This window comes from Centruroides sculpturatus, unplaced genomic scaffold (genome assembly GCF_000671375.1).
Source record: "Centruroides sculpturatus isolate CEXI.00-Female unplaced genomic scaffold, Cexi_2.0 scaffold473, whole genome shotgun sequence".
NCBI classification, from domain to species: Eukaryota; Metazoa; Arthropoda; class Arachnida; order Scorpiones; family Buthidae; genus Centruroides; species Centruroides sculpturatus.
In genome coordinates, this window is record NW_019384687.1 from 110,967 (window position 1) to 128,159 (window position 17,193).

A 17,193-nucleotide genomic window follows, 5' to 3' on the forward strand; every position below is an offset into this window, starting at 1 on the left:
GAAGTATTGCAGCACGTCCACATGCACCAACGACCATCCAGCAGTTGTCAACCGCACTGGTGGAGAAGTGGTACGCCCTACCATAAGAACTCCTTACTAACCTTGTGGCCTGCATGGGAGCACGTTGCAGAGCGTGCATTGCCGTCCGTGGTGATCACACACCCTACTAAGAATCATGTCCCGCCTTTTTGTAATGTCCAGGGAACATTACGAAAAGGCGGGGCATGATTCTGTAATGTCCAGGGGACATGATTTTTGTAATGTCCAGGGGACATTACAAAAAGGCAGTTGTTTTTAATAAGCCCGGACAACGTAATATATACGCACGTGTTCCAACTCTCCGTATGAATAACAAACGCATCGCGGTAGTGAGAGACCTTAAATATCTTGGAATCATACTCGATCATCGACTGTTATGGAATAAACATATTCAGCACATCACTGAGCACACAGGATTCATTATGCATGAGTTTGCCAAAGTGGCCAGATCGACTTGGGGCCTAGGTGGCATGGCCATGAGCGCAATATACGATAGTATCTTTATACCTGTACTTACATACGGTTGTGGTACTTGGGGTGCAGCAGTAAAGAAAGAACACCCGCGGCAGAAATTAACCTCGGCTCAGCGACGAGCATTACTGTTAATTACTAAAGCATACAGGACCACCCCAACTGCAAGTCTGCAAGTACTTGCTCGTAAACCACCAATTGATAAATACATCACTCATGTGCAGAGGATATGGAAAATTAAATGTGGCTTCCATCTTGCCACACTGTCTAATGTCTTTGACGCAGAATCTTGGGAAGAAAACATACCGTTCAAATGTACTTTGAGCCCCTATACTAAGTCCAAATTTAACGAAATCTCTCCTACAAACTGTGCTATTATCATCTACACAGATGGTTCAAAATGTGAAAATCATGTCGGGGCTAGCTTTGTAGTCTACCGTAATGATGTTGAGATTTACTATAATGTTTTCCGCCTTGGAGCTTTTTGTAATGTTTTACAGGCTGAGCTTTTTGCAATTTTGAAGGCTATTGATTGGTGTGAAGGAGTTGTCAATAATGCTAAAATTGCGATAGTAACAGATTCTCTTTCATCACTTACAATGCTCAGGAAAGAGTCTACTCATCCTCTAGCCTTTACCATTCTACCAACATTAATTGATTCCGACAACGAATACTACTTCAGTTGGGTATGTTCACATAGTGCTGACAAGGGGAATGATCGGGTCGACCAACTTGCCAGGTTGGCGGCTGGTGATGAGAATATTACTATTAGTTATAATAAAATTTCTACCAAGGAGTTAAAAAAGGTACTATGGAATGAAATGCTTCTGGAATGGCAGCGTGACTGGAATGCTAACACGTCTCTTACCAAGCTATTTTTTCCTGAGATTTTTAAACTTATACTGTACATAATACTTGGATTGTTGTTAATCATCAAACTGTTCAATTTTATACTGGTCACGGGCGTTTTAACTCATATTTAACTCGCTTTACTACATACAACAATAACCTTTGTCCTGTTTGCAATACAACTGATGGCAGTCTTCATTATATATTTGATTGTATTACTACTGAATATGAAAGAAACAATATACGGACCCACATGATTAGCAAAAATCTTTTTTGGCCCTGTGAAGCCCATGTGCTTACAGTAGACAAAAAATCTCATGATTTGCTTCTCCAATTAATTGAAAAATATTTTCAAGTTACTGCAATCCATTGAGTTTTCCTACAGATAAAATCATTCTTTTTCACTGATGTATTTCTGGTGGAATGTTGTTTCATACATCATCACCTATACTTGTTGATGTCACGTTTTGACCTCCAGTTTCGTGTGCAGCTTTGCAATTTTTGGTTTCACTTTCTTTTATGTCAAATCATTCAAGGTCTTCTATGGTGCTGAAGGACATCAAATGGATCTTTGAGTAAAACTCACTTATGCTCTTTTGTGGTGTTTAAGGGCACCCTCAGACTTTTGCAGCTATTCTCACCTACGAACTTTTGTGATGTTGAGGATACCCATAGATTTTAGAGTGGTACAACTCACTTATTTTGTGGTGTTTTGAGACACCCTCGAACTTTTGCGGCGCTTCTCACTCACGGACTTTAGTGGTGCTGAAGATATCCATGGACTTCTTAAAAGTTCACAGTGACTGTCTCATATGTGTTTCTCTGCTTTCTTACGTATCAATCTTATACAGGATTCTTCAAAGACTTTGATTGAAAATCTGTCAACTGGAACATCGCTGTTCTAGACACTTTCATTGTCACGGGTTTGCTTTTATATTTAAGTTTAAATTGTTAATATAATAATACATAATATTAATTACATAATAAATATTAAGTTTTAATTGTTAATATAATATTACATATTAGCATTTATGCCTTATTGTTAATTATTTACAGCAAACTGTTGTTATTTTATCAGCTGTTGTAACATTATTGTTATACTTTGTAACGGTGTGTTCTAATTATACTTTGTATATATACTCGACATGTAAAAACCAATTGCTGTTAGTACATAGTACAGTAGAACCTCGAAAACTCGGCTCTCGATAACCCGGCACTCCGGATAACTCGGCCACACCCTGGCAGGGCAAAAAAATCCTTAGTTAATTAACTTTCATTATAGATAGCTTTATAAAAGTATAAAAGCTCTCATAAAGTATTTTTCTGAGGTCTGTCTTATCAGGTAAATTACTGTACACAGTGTATTCATTAATTTTCATTTTCATGTAGTAAAGGCTCTATGCCTTCATAAAGGACGTACTTTTCCTTTGTTTAAGGGTATTTGGGCAGTTTATTCTCTGTTATATTCTCAAGTAAACAATACATACAAGTACAGTACAGTATTTTCTGAGGAAACACTCGTACTTATTTTTTTTAACCCCATTCCCGATAACCCGGCATTTTCACAAACTCGGCCACCCTTCGGTCCACATTAGGCCGAGTTTTCGAGGTTCTACTGTATATCAATGTTATTTCTATCTATGTTTGTAAATCAATAAGTGTACTGTACTTAGTTATAAAGAATTGTCCTGTAAAATCAAAACATATAACTGCAATTTTACAATGATAATGTACTGTTTTTTATGTCTGTAAAACCAACTGACAAATATATTGTATTATAATACCTGATTATGCATTTGCGACATCAGGTCATGTAACCTTGTTACATTAATAAATTTAAATGAATGAATGAATGTCCAGGGGACCATCAGAAATCGCGGTGACTTTAGTGTAATTATTGTCGTTGAATAAAAGTGTCATTTCTGTTCGTCTCGTTACGTATTTCTATAGTTACCTTCTGTATGATACTGTAGCAGTTCTTTCTATGTATGGGACAAAGCTCATCGAGCTATGTTACTTGGCAGTGACACAACATGCAAACGTTACTTTAGTCCTTAAGTTTTGCACACCAGTGAATATATCAGCTTAAAAAATTATATTGGTTCTATCTCAAATGAGAATGCAGGACCTCCAACAGGACCCTGTATTTTCGATTTCGTTCAGCTTCCAACATATGTCTTTCTGAATCTTTGTCTCCTCGGCCACCACTCTTAGTGCATTTCGCCGGAGTAAGCGTTTCAAATTTTGCATTTTTTTAGGGGGACATTCGAAACTGCATACGTCTAAGATTTTGTGAGAGACTTAGTTCTAGGTCAAAAAGTGTTATTGTTGTAAACGAGAAGAATAACGAGAATATTCATCTTTGCATAATCTAAAAAAATTTCAATTTTAACTGTTTTGAAATCAAAGAATTTTACTCCTGAAAGTTCAATCCTAAATTATTTTACAGCTTTACGATCAGCCTTACGATAGCACCTGTTTTTTATTTAAGCTACGACCCTATTTAACACTTCTCTCGTCTATATCGTCTACAGTGACTATATGTTCGACAAGATCGGAGCTACGCAAGTATCAGAAAAATGTAGAGGATAGTGTATCAATGACAGTAGGCAACCTTTTAGATGCATTTTCCGCCATAATGTGAATAAGCTTTTAGAGNCCTATTTAACACTTCTCTCGTCTATATCGTCTACAGTGACTATATGTTCGACAAGATCGGAGCTACGCAAGTATCAGAAAAATGTAGAGGATAGTGTATCAATGACAGTAGGCAACCTTTTAGATGCATTTTCCGCCATAATGTGAATAAGCTTTTAGAGGCTAATACAGTAGAACCCCCTATAACACGTAGATAATTCCGTGTTATATGAATTCCATGTTGTACGAGTCACTTAGATTTTACAAATACGTGAGCCGTTCGCAACACGGCACAGGTATTTGTAAAATCTAAGTGACTCGTACAACATGGAATTCATATAACACGGAATTATCTACCGTGTTATAGGGGCATCTACTGTATTCCATATATTTACGCATGGTATGACTCCGAATATGCCTTGTAAACTTCTCGTTGCTATTATCGAGGTTGAGGCCGAAGTTTTAAACGCGAAAACGTGTACGTCGGACGTTCAGTGCCGCTTTCCTGTAAGCCTAGAAGTTTGACAATGATGTTTGGAATGTCGAGCATAATTCCACTGACTATCCAAACACCACTGTCAAACTTCTAGGCTTACAGGAAAGCGGCACTGAATGTCCGACGTACACGTTTTCGTGTTAAAAACTTCGGCCTCAACCTCGCTATTGTCTACCGAATCTTCGATATTATCGAGAGTCATTGGGTTTCTGCAGTCTTGTTTTCTTATTTTCAATAATGGCAGCCAAGCCATATGAAAATGTGTTTTAACAAGTGCTTTTAAGCAAAAATGTGTTGGAATGAGCTTAATAGATAAAATTCGTTAGTTGTCGGAGTAATCACACAGAATTAGATTAACACATGTTTATTATGACGACGGTATGTATTTCAGATAGGTTGTCTGTCCTTCTTACAGCTGTATTTGTTACAATTTGTTGGATTTACAGGCGTCTACAAAAATACAAGAGGTTTTTCGTTACAAGCATTTGGGTTTATGATTAAAATAGTTCAAGTATGTATAAAAATGTAATTTTGAACTGTTCGAATGAAACCAATGCCAGTAATGCGAGTTTGTTTCGAGAGTAAGAAAACCTTAAGCCCTGGTCACACTATGCGATTTCTAGCCGCGCAGGCGACTGCAACTGCAACAAGCGCAAGTCGCACGCGTCTTCTCGTGGTCACACATTGTTCGTTGACGTTGCAACTCGGAAACACGTGGCCCTATAATAAACCAATAAAATTACAGTAGCTTGTTTTTGACTACTTTCATGAGTTTGCCGATATTTTACGTTCTACTTCAGAGTATTTACGGAATTTTAGCCACTTTTCTTATTAAAATAGCAAGCAGTTCCTTTTCTGGAATGAATAAAAGAAAAAAGGCGATTATTTTAATAGAGCTGGCGAAAATACATGAAAAGATAAAATCTTCGATAAAACGAAGAATTAAAATCCCACAGGTATTCGTGAGCCTGAATAAGCTCGATCAATCTCGATTCTGTAAAAGTATTAATCCTCTGACTATCCGCCATGATGATGAACTATTTTCAATGTTGTCACTGTATGGCGTGGCATAAAGGCGTTTGTTGATTGGATGCGCGTTTGCAATCGTCGCGAGTAGAACAAACTTTTTGTTTCTAGCTGCGATTACAGTCGCGCCGGTTTTCGAGGGGGGATTACTAGTTAACGGGAACAGCCGTCGCGGTTGCAGTCGCCTGCGCGGCTGGAAATCGCATAGTGTGACCAGGGCTTTAGAGGTAAGTTTTGAAATAAAACTTTTTTCCTCAGAAATCTCTTTCACATATCTGGAAACGTCAGCGTATAAAATTTGGTTGCGTTTGCACTGCTACAATGTTGAATAAGAGGTAATTTAATTATTATCATTTGTATACAAGTTATATCAATACAAGTTATACAAGTTAAATTATGATATTGTTATATAAAATAAAAAGTAACTGCAATGTATTGCAATTTGTTCTCTGCAATGAAAATTTACAGTATTTTTTCTTTATTCTTAATTTCGCTGTGAGATGAATGGAAAGATGACAACTGTATGGCACAAGTAACGTGCGATACAGGTTAGCTTATCGGCATGGAAGATCCGGGCTTAAATTTGCATAATCTCTCATGAATATACGAGTCAGAATTTCGTTTCTGAATTTTCATTCATTCTGACTGACTCTATTCTAGATCGGGTCATTCTTAATAGATGAGACTGTGGCCGACCACAGGGGGCTTCAATATACTGTTGCTTTGCGTTAACGACCGGATGGCCGAGGCAGTAAAATCATCCTGTTACCGAAGAAATTGAAAAATCGCAACCAGATTGAAAATTTTTGGAATCTTCATGGACAGTCCGGGACATATCGAGCCCCGTTCTCCCTACTCACCGCTTCTACTGTGGGCCTCAACCAAATCTACGATGGATCTGGAAAAAAGAATTTTAATATTTAAAAACACGACGCTTTCTCGCTAATGATATATTTATTCATTGACGATGAAATTATTTATAAACAAAATATTTTGGTGACCCATTAACCTTTTTTCAGAAAACAGGACATATACTCGGATATCGGAAATGTACTGACAGAATCGGGACGTATTCATCTATAAATGTTATGTTTTTGAATGTGTCTGTCTATGTGTTTGTTTTCTGTATAAATTAAGAGAAAAATAATCTCCAATGGGATGAAATATTTCACTAGGAACCTAGAGAGATAGGTGAAAATTGCAAAAGCGCCCAGGATGGCCAAAATTAAAATTAATGTTTATTTTACTTAATAAATCTTTCAGAGATATGTGAACAGTTTTGCTACAATGTCTTATTTCTTTCAAAATTAAATAAAATCAGCCACTATATATAAATTTATGTGCATTATTGTCATTTTATTTTTCTAATTATTTATGATAGATAATATAAAGAATTTTAATTTGTACAATAATTAAATTTTTAATTTGTTGAACAAAAAAGAACAGTAATTTAATCACTAATAGTCTTATCCATTCAAATTTTAATTAGTGAAATTTGCATCATTTAGGAAAATCTATCTCTAAATAATCACATTACAGACTTAATCATATTATAATATCACAGATTTGTTTCTTTCCACTATTACAGTACTTTAAAAAGTTTTAATTTATTACAACTAAATCTATTTCAAAGGGGGGAAAACAATTCTATAATTAAACTACACATTAATAATATGAATTAGGCATAAAATTTATTTATTTTTAATTATCTTTAACGATTTTCTAATCGTTCATCATTTATGTTTATTTTAAAAATGTAATTAACTTAGTGATAAATTGTATTATGATATATTGATATATATTATAATATTTCAGATTGATATATTGAAAATTTGATTGAATAAAACAAAGAAATAAATTTTATTAAATTAGGCTATAGTGATTGAATTTAATTTGAAAAATCCAATGATTGTAGGATATTATTTATATGTTGTAATTTTTTGACATTTTATTCAATTTTAAAAACTTGTTAGCAAATCTGGTGTAATTTACTCTGTAAATCAACGCAATCATTGTAATTATTTAAATGTTTATCTCAAAACACTTAGAAATTCTTAAAATATATGAAGGCGATAATTTGAAAATTTAGTGCAAACACCGAACACAAGACTAAAATGCTGGAAAGGCCCCGGAAAAAGCGGATGTCTGGACACGCTATAATTAACTTAACATTCAGTTATTATATGGTTTATGTAAGGAATAAGCTAATGAGAACTATTTTTAAATCTCTTTATGTGGAATTTATTTGAATTTTTCATGTGGAAATTTCTGTATCAATCTTAATTAAAAGCTTGAAAACAATGAGTACTGCGTAATTACGATTTGGTTGAAGTTTTGTTAATAGACTATTTTGCTACATTTTTCTTCTGAACTTTATTAAGCAATAGAAACACATTGATTTGTTCATTCTTTTATAGAAACTGAATATTGTATAATACAGTAGATCATCGATTATCCGACCCCCGATTAACCGTCACATCGGTTAACCGACCGTTCTAGTGGGCAAATTCAAATGTCCGCTAGTGATGTGGTGCTACAATATTTGGCTATGTCTTGGCTACTTTAATAGTACTTTTACGTGTTTTAGCTGGCAATACTGGCTCGACCATGAAAGGGAGCCAGTATTTAAACCAGGCTTAATTTTCTGATTTTTAACGATACAATAGCGACGATTATTATTTAAAAAAATTTTTTGTTAGGCTATTAATCCTCCGCCATGATGATGAACTATTTTCAATGTTGTCACTGTATGGCGTGGCATAAAGGCGTTTGTTGATTGGATGCGCGTTTGCAATCGTCGCGAGTAGAACAAACTTTTTGTTTCTAGCTGCGATTACAGTCGCGCCGGTTTTCGAGGGGGGATTACTAGTTAACGGGAACAGCCGTCGCGGTTGCAGTCGCCTGCGCGGCTGGAAATCGCATAGTGTGACCAGGGCTTTAGAGGTAAGTTTTGAAATAAAACTTTTTTCCTCAGAAATCTCTTTCACATATCTGGAAACGTCAGCGTATAAAATTTGGTTGCGTTTGCACTGCTACAATGTTGAATAAGAGGTAATTTAATTATTATCATTTGTATACAAGTTATATCAATACAAGTTATACAAGTTAAATTATGATATTGTTATATAAAATAAAAAGTAACTGCAATGTATTGCAATTTGTTCTCTGCAATGAAAATTTACAGTATTTTTTCTTTATTCTTAATTTCGCTGTGAGATGAATGGAAAGATGACAACTGTATGGCACAAGTAACGTGCGATACAGGTTAGCTTATCGGCATGGAAGATCCGGGCTTAAATTTGCATAATCTCTCATGAATATACGAGTCAGAATTTCGTTTCTGAATTTTCATTCATTCTGACTGACTCTATTCTAGATCGGGTCATTCTTAATAGATGAGACTGTGGCCGACCACAGGGGGCTTCAATATACTGTTGCTTTGCGTTAACGACCGGATGGCCGAGGCAGTAAAATCATCCTGTTACCGAAGAAATTGAAAAATCGCAACCAGATTGAAAATTTTTGGAATCTTCATGGACAGTCCGGGACATATCGAGCCCCGTTCTCCCTACTCACCGCTTCTACTGTGGGCCTCAACCAAATCTACGATGGATCTGGAAAAAAGAATTTTAATATTTAAAAACACGACGCTTTCTCGCTAATGATATATTTATTCATTGACGATGAAATTATTTATAAACAAAATATTTTGGTGACCCATTAACCTTTTTTCAGAAAACAGGACATATACTCGGATATCGGAAATGTACTGACAGAATCGGGACGTATTCATCTATAAATGTTATGTTTTTGAATGTGTCTGTCTATGTGTTTGTTTTCTGTATAAATTAAGAGAAAAATAATCTCCAATGGGATGAAATATTTCACTAGGAACCTAGAGAGATAGGTGAAAATTGCAAAAGCGCCCAGGATAGCCAAAATTAAAATTAATGTTTATTTTACTTAATAAATCTTTCAGAGATATGTGAACAGTTTTGCTACAATGTCTTATTTCTTTCAAAATTAAATAAAATCAACCACTATATATAAATTTATGTGCATTATTGTCTTTTTATTTTTCTAATTATTTATGTTAGATAATATAAATAATTTTAATTTGTACAATAATTAAATTTTTAATTTGTTGAACAAAAAAGAACAGTAATTTAATCACTAATAGTCTTATCCATTCAAATTTTAATTAGTGAAATTTGCATCATTTAGGAAAATCTATCTCTAAATAATCACATTACAGACTTAATCATATTATAATATCACAGATTTGTTTCTTTCCACTATTACAGTACTTTAAAAAGTTTTAATTTATTACAACTAAATCTATTTCAAAGGGGGGAAAACAATTCTATAATTAAACTACACATTAATAATATGAATTAGGCATAAAATTTATTTATTTTTAATTATCTTTAACGATTTTCTAATCGTTCATCATTTATGTTTATTTTAAAAATAAAGGATTTTAAAAATGTAATTAACTTAGTGATAAATTGTATTATGATATATTGATATATATTATAATATTTCAGATTGATATATTGAAAATTTGATTGAATAAAACAAAGAAATAAATTTTATTAAATTAGGCTATAGTGATTGAATTTAATTTGAAAAATCCAATGATTGTAGGATATTATTTATATGTTGTAATTTTTTGACATTTTATTCAATTTTAAAAACTTGTTAGCAAATCTGGTGTAATTTACTCTGTAAATCAACGCAATCATTGTAATTATTTAAATGTTTATCTCAAAACACTTAGAAATTCTTAAAATATATGAAGGCGATAATTTGAAAATTTAGTGCAAACACCGAACACAAGACTAAAATGCTGGAAAGGCCCCGGAAAAAGCGGATGTCTGGACACGCTATAATTAACTTAACATTCAGTTATTATATGGTTTATGTAAGGAATAAGCTAATGAGAACTATTTTTAAATCTCTTTATGTGGAATTTATTTGAATTTTTCATGTGGAAATTTCTGTATCAATCTTAATTAAAAGCTTGAAAACAATGAGTACTGCGTAATTACGATTTGGTTGAAGTTTTGTTAATAGACTATTTTGCTACATTTTTCTTCTGAACTTTATTAAGCAATAGAAACACATTGATTTGTTCATTCTTTTATAGAAACTGAATATTGTATAATACAGTAGATCATCGATTATCCGACCCCCGATTAACCGTCACATCGGTTAACCGACCGTTCTAGTGGGCAAATTCAAATGTCCGCTAGTGATGTGGTGCTACAATATTTGGCTATGTCTTGGCTACTTTAATAGTACTTTTACGTGTTTTAGCTGGCAATACTGGCTCGACCATGAAAGGGAGCCAGTATTTAAACCAGGCTTAATTTTCTGATTTTTAACGATACAATAGCAACGATTATTATTTTAAAAAATTTTTATTAGGCTTAACATCGATGAAAATTCAACTCGAAGTAGATTAATAGTAATATACTAATTACACGAGATATACAGTCGACCCCCCTATAACGTGGATTTCTATAACGGAAATTCCTATAACGTAGCGAAAAAATTGCGGCAGTATTCGTATAAAGGGACTCGTAAAACGTCGTCGCCGACTCGTGTCGCGACAAGATTGGTCGAATCTGGACTAATAGTGGATGAGCAGCCGAACTACTTTCCGCCGTCCAGCGCCACGCTACGGAAAGTTTAGGCGGGTAAATTGAGTTTGCTATTGTCTGTACAGTATTATATATAAATTATATATAAATTAGGTACTGTACATGTAATTATATATTAATTATATATAAATTAGGTACTGTATATATAATTATATATTAACTTAATTTATTGTAACTTTATTATAATTATATATATGCTTTCTGCCGCCTGGCAACACGCTACGGAGATTTTAGGCTAGTAAGTTGAGTTTATTATCGTCTGTACAGTATGTAAATTAGGTACCGTAAGTCTAATACAGTACTGTAATTTTATACATTTCTTGTGAAAGAAACATTTCTTATTCAACGGCCATAAAAATTATTTATATTAATGATGTCTCCAAAGGTCAAGTTATTTTTCTGCCAAAAATTCGTTATCAGAAATTGCGGCCGTCGTTTCGTGTGCTGTTCCGCGATGAAAACCAGCTTTAAGCAACGGCGTAGTCGAACGGTGCACACTCGGTAAGTAATCCTACAATTTTTTGTTTATAGCATAGTTTATACGGATTATTCCCAAAAAATTATACGTGTTTTGGAAATGTTGAGTCGAATTAGTCTAGAATCGGTTAATTTTATAGAAGAAAACCTTTCAAACAGCCTTAGTCCGTAAACTTCACACGTGTCGGGCTGTGATTGGCTCATGTATTTAAGGATTCCTACAACGTAAATTTCTTATAAAGTGGAACGTATCTAAGCGTTATAGGGGGATCTACTGTACTAATATACTATACTAATAATATATTTTTTAATATTTTTCGGTTATCCGTTTTTTCAGTTATCCGACCAACCCCAGTCCCCAATTGAGTCGGATAATCGATGCTCTACTGTAACGCTAAAGTAACTGAAGAAAGATCGTTTAAATAAAGTTTATTTTCCAAAAATATTTAAAAAATAAATTGTTTAAATATACTTTTTTCTCCTTGTAAATAGGATGGAATAAATATAGAATTTTCTTTTCCCGTAAACAGATTTTTATTGTATTAAAGGAGATACAGTATTTCTATTTCAATCCGTTAAAAGCAAACTGTCGTAATATATATATCTATTTTCAATAATATATATAATCGATTGTATATACATGCGTGCGTGCGTGCGTGCATGCACGTACAGTACATTAATATGTTTCCTTTTATTTCTTTACTAACTCGATTATGTGTAACTTATTTTTTATTTTATTACAAATCGTAAGATTTGTAATAAAAGTATCGAGTATTTCATAAAACTAAAATTTTCTAATATTATTTTTGTAATATATTTTATTTACAATCATGTAAAATGTCATGAAATCATTAAAAAAAATCCAAGAGTTTTGTGAAAAATACTTCAATCTCTGAAACTATTTTGTATCTATTAAGTAAATAATGTCAGAAAATAAAACGTTTCTATTTAGATATTTTGTTTAAAGAAAAGTAAAATATTACTGTATATTATGATTCTTATCCAAACCTTGTTATTCTCGAAAAAATAATAATAATAATTTTTTAATGATTAGTCTTGACCGTTTCAAATTTTAAAATTAATCAAAATTATATATAGGCCTACAGCATATAATGTTTATTTGTATTTTCCAAGAAATTAAAATAATATCGAATAAAACAAAATTTTTAAATCTAATTTAATCTAATAAAGATTTAATTTTATTTAGTTAATTATCATTTAGTTAAATTTAAATAAAGCCTAATATATAAAAATGCATTTTTAAAGTAAATTTCATATTATTTAAATTTAATTATCTTTTTTGTAATAACTCAAGTTTCTTTCAAGTAAAGAAATTCAGTTAAAAGCATTTTGTTTTCATATTATTCTTTTTCAATATACTCGTATAATTTTCAAGTTTCATCAGTTTGCTTCGAAAGCAAATCTTGTGTAATTGATGCCACAGAAGTTTTATGAAAAACTTCTTAAACTTTATTGTTATAAAACATGGCTACAAGCAATTAAAAGTTATATTTCTTATTTTGAAATTCTCAACTTGTATTATTTAGTGATTTAAAAGTTTCTGTAGAAAACGGGTATTGTGAGTATGACGTGATGGATTCGTATCTGTGGCTTGGAGACACGTCTGATGTGATGTACAGTACACATACTCCGTGAGTGTGCACAACATATCTTACGTGTTAACATGCCTACGCCACAGATAATGGGAAAGTACAGTACTTATATCTGATTTAAGATAAATAGCGCTCACTCATAATAGTATTCACTTTATAAAGTGATTCCTATTATGATTCTTAGGAATCACTATTCCATAATAGGAATATTATAAAAATTGTAGCTTCATTATCAATATTGGTAATTTCTCGATTGAATTTTCTAAAATATATCAAAAGAAAGTTAATTGTTTAAAATAATTTTTAAGTATTTATGTTTTATATATTGTTATGTATGTGTGTATTTACTCTATTTATTAGTTTTTTTTTATGTAGGTCATTTCCTTAAAAATTTAATTAAACACAAATTAATGTCAACGACATTATAAACACACATTAATTAACAATCGCTACATATTAATTTTCATTAATATGTAGCGATTGTTAATTAATATGTACGTCAATGAAAATATTTTATTTAAAATGCAAATAAGATCAATTAAAAAATTATGAAAAATTAAGTTTGAAATTGTTATTTAATAATTTTACAAAACTGAATGTAGATAATTTAGCAAATGGCACATTAATAGTAATATTAATTATATCTGTTAATATTGAACAACTCGTTTACTGTTTCACTTTACAAGGATTACTTAAAAGCTTCAATTAGTAACGCAATGAATAGTAAATGATTGATAAACTGATGTCGTTGAGAAATCGGAAACAGCAATCAATTCTTTAGAGAATCAGTTGAAAAGTGAAAGAATAATTTGTTTAAAATGTTACTAATTTTAAAATAATGAGGAAATTAAAATGTTCTTATATTTAATGAAACTTTTGTTATACTAAGTTTATTTAAAAACTATTTTTTATATATTTAAATAATTTTACCGTATTATTTATTAAATCTTTAAATTCTCTTTCTTCGTTTCTAATCACGTAAAACATTGTTTTTATATTATGATGAAGATGTTATAAAGAAATGTTAAGTAAATAAATAATATTTTAAATAATAATTTTTTAACATTGTTTATGTTTAAACTTGAAATATTGTGCCAATTGTATTGAATAATAAGCATTTGAGTGTATTGTGAAAGAGAAAATTATTGAAATATCAAATCAATATATTTACAATAAATAGAAATAAGTTATGAATTGCTTCATCTAAGATTTTCAATGAAGCGTAATTCAATACAATCACCGTGTTGAAAATTTATTTTCACATTCACATTTTCCAACGAAAATAAAAAAAAATTGAAGTAAATAGGAAGAGAATAGGCAAACTATAGAGTGGTGTAAGAAAAGCAATTTTTCTTGACAGAATTTGAAGTTAAATATTCAAAGTGACATAGAAAGCTCCGGAAGAAGCGGATTTTCTTTTTCTCTAGTACAAATGGATAAAAAAGAGTGAGAAGGATTCGGATTTATAAGCATTGACAAGTTTTTTGAAAGAAAAACGAAAAAAGTATCCTGGAATGTATGAGCTTTTTCTCGCTATCATTTTTGTCATTTTGAGAATGTGGTGGACATTTATTTTGTATCTATTTTTAAATATGTAAAAATATTTTTCGATTTCATTTATATTTCCAAATATTTTTGAGACATTTTCTGATGTAGATCTGTCAAAAATGTAACACAGAAAAGAAAATCGAGAATTATTCGGAACTTGTTTTAACATTTAAATTTTAATATAAGCCTATTAAAAATTTTAAACGATAAATCTAATATATCAAAATTTTAATATTTTATCAATAAAATTAATATCTTATAGACAATTATATAAATTTATTATTTAATTATTATAATACGGAACTGTACATAATAAACTTATTGAAATACACAAAGTATGTTTAAAAATTTTCAGGAATGGGTCAAAAATCAAAGTATGTTCACATGTAAAGAAATTTATTTAATATTTATCGCAAAATTTTCTTCCATTCATCCTATATGAGTCAAATACTCTATTAACTTGAATCGTTTACAATGTAAAGATATTTTTTAAAATGTTTACTAAAGAAAAAGTCATTACAATCGGGGAATAAGGATAGTTGCGAAAGAATAACAGATGCAACTTTAAGAAGAAAATTGCTTGAACCCACAAAATTCACAAGACGAATGGAAGGAAATTTGCGATTCTTGAAAGAATCTGATCTTTCTAATCGTTGGAGAAAGTGTGTATTGAAGCTCAGAGTGATTACTTTTTAAAAGATTAAACAAACATCCTAACATTTTTGATTTTCTGACTCATTCCTGGAACTTTTTAAAGATATCTTGTAGTTTTATATTAATTACGTATAAATAAAAATAAAAACAACAGTTAATACAATATTTGTCTTCTTAAAATTTTTCTTCAGAGTTTAGGATAATTTGAAAATTTTAATGCTTTATTTCCATTACAAATACAAGTTAAAAATCTATTTAACTTTTAAAATAGATTAAAAGTAAATTTTCATTTAAGATTAGTTTATCAGAAGTTCGTATCTATTGATCAATTGAAACTTGCTCCTTTTATTAATCCATCAAGGGCGACATTAAAGATTATTTTCGATAACCAATGGTCCAATGCCAACATCTGTTTATGCAATATCTAGTTAGTGTTTTTTGAAGCGTAAATCAAATTGAATAAGCTTTTCAGATTAAATTAATGCTTCATTAAGGAGAGTGTCGAACTATCCGAATTTAACTTTTTATTATTCTTTATTAATTAATAATAGCAGCGTAAAAACGTAGTAAACAAAATATTATTTAATATTCAATCTGTGAAAAGAAATAATAATAATAAATAGACTAACAGTTATGATGGAAAGATGAAATTTGCAATTGCAAACGTATTTGTTATTCTATTTCATTTGTTGAAGTTTTCAATTACAAGAAATAAAATAAAATTTTTGTAAACGTAAATTCTTTATTTAGTGATGCCAGTGCAAGTGATATCGAAAATTACATGTCAGGGAAATAAATAACAATATATAACAAATATTCTGTAGCAATTGACATTACAATCTAAGAAAAGCAAACAATGCCATTCTTCGAGTTGTTCTTTTGATTTTATCAACGAAAATTTAAAAGATTTTGTAAGAATACTTCAAATCGTGATGGTGAAAGAATGAATAACCAATGGTAAAAAAAAACTTTCAATTTCCTGGCAACATTACTTTGAAAATGACTTTTCTATCTGAAAATATCAAATATTGAATATATTTCAGATTCAAAATGCTTCTTTATGATCATAAATTTTGATCGTAATAAATTATTTCATGTTTAATCTAAACATTATCAACTCGGGTTAACTACGGATGTGAGACATTTGACTAAAAAGTGATATTTAAAATAATACCTAATTTTAATTATCTCTAACGTTAGAAAGTTTTATGTTTTGTATTTAGATTTAGTGAATTACATTAATCATCGTCATCATCATCATCATCATGAACCAATCCGAATTTAGTACATCACTTTTTGTCTCGTATCACTAAATTTTGAAAGATGCTTCTGATGGTTCCATTTAATTTTGGTCATCTCCTATTCTATTTACCTTTTGGTCTGTAAATAACAAATAATTATTTTTTATTTACAGACCAAGTTAAACAGGACAGAAGACGACCAGGAGGTAGATGGAGTGATCAGAGAGCTCTTCAAAATTGAGTGATTTGTGAGTCCTATATTTGGATTGGTGGATGGCGATTATTATTATTATTATTTATTGTCCCCATAATTTACTTGTGAGTAAGTTCTGATCCGAAATATAATCATAAGACTTTTTTGAATGAATATCCTTTTTTTTTTATTTGTGGTTTTGGGCCCCTTACCGCTCAGAGAGCACAAAGAGGCCAAGAATGTTATGTTATGAAGGGTGGTCTGGGGTTAGTGTCCCTAAATG

General features: G+C 31.2%; 1 protein-coding gene across 1 annotated transcript; it reads left to right on the forward strand.

The window, feature by feature from the left end:
- The first annotated feature begins 248 nt into the window (after positions 1 to 248).
- Positions 249 to 16,958, forward strand: LOC111627071. Its single transcript, XM_023370626.1, has 3 exons — positions 249 to 1,196; positions 15,330 to 15,474; positions 16,891 to 16,958. Exons 1-3 carry the CDS (start codon positions 249 to 251, stop codon positions 16,956 to 16,958), a joined length of 1,161 nt encoding a protein of 386 aa, XP_023226394.1.
- The last annotated feature ends 235 nt before the right edge of the window (positions 16,959 to 17,193 follow it).

Excerpts from the sequence above, each read along its gene's own strand:
- LOC111627071 (XM_023370626.1), top strand. The coding sequence starts at position 249 with ATGATTTTTGTAATGTCCAGGGGACATTACAAAAAGGCAGTTGTTTTT. Across the intron at positions 1,197-15,329 it reads ACGAATACTACTTCAGTTGG|AAAAAGTCATTACAATCGGG; the intron begins GTATGTTCACAT and ends TGTTTACTAAAG. Across the intron at positions 15,475-16,890 it reads AGAATCTGATCTTTCTAATC|ACCAAGTTAAACAGGACAGA; the intron begins GTTGGAGAAAGT and ends TTTTATTTACAG.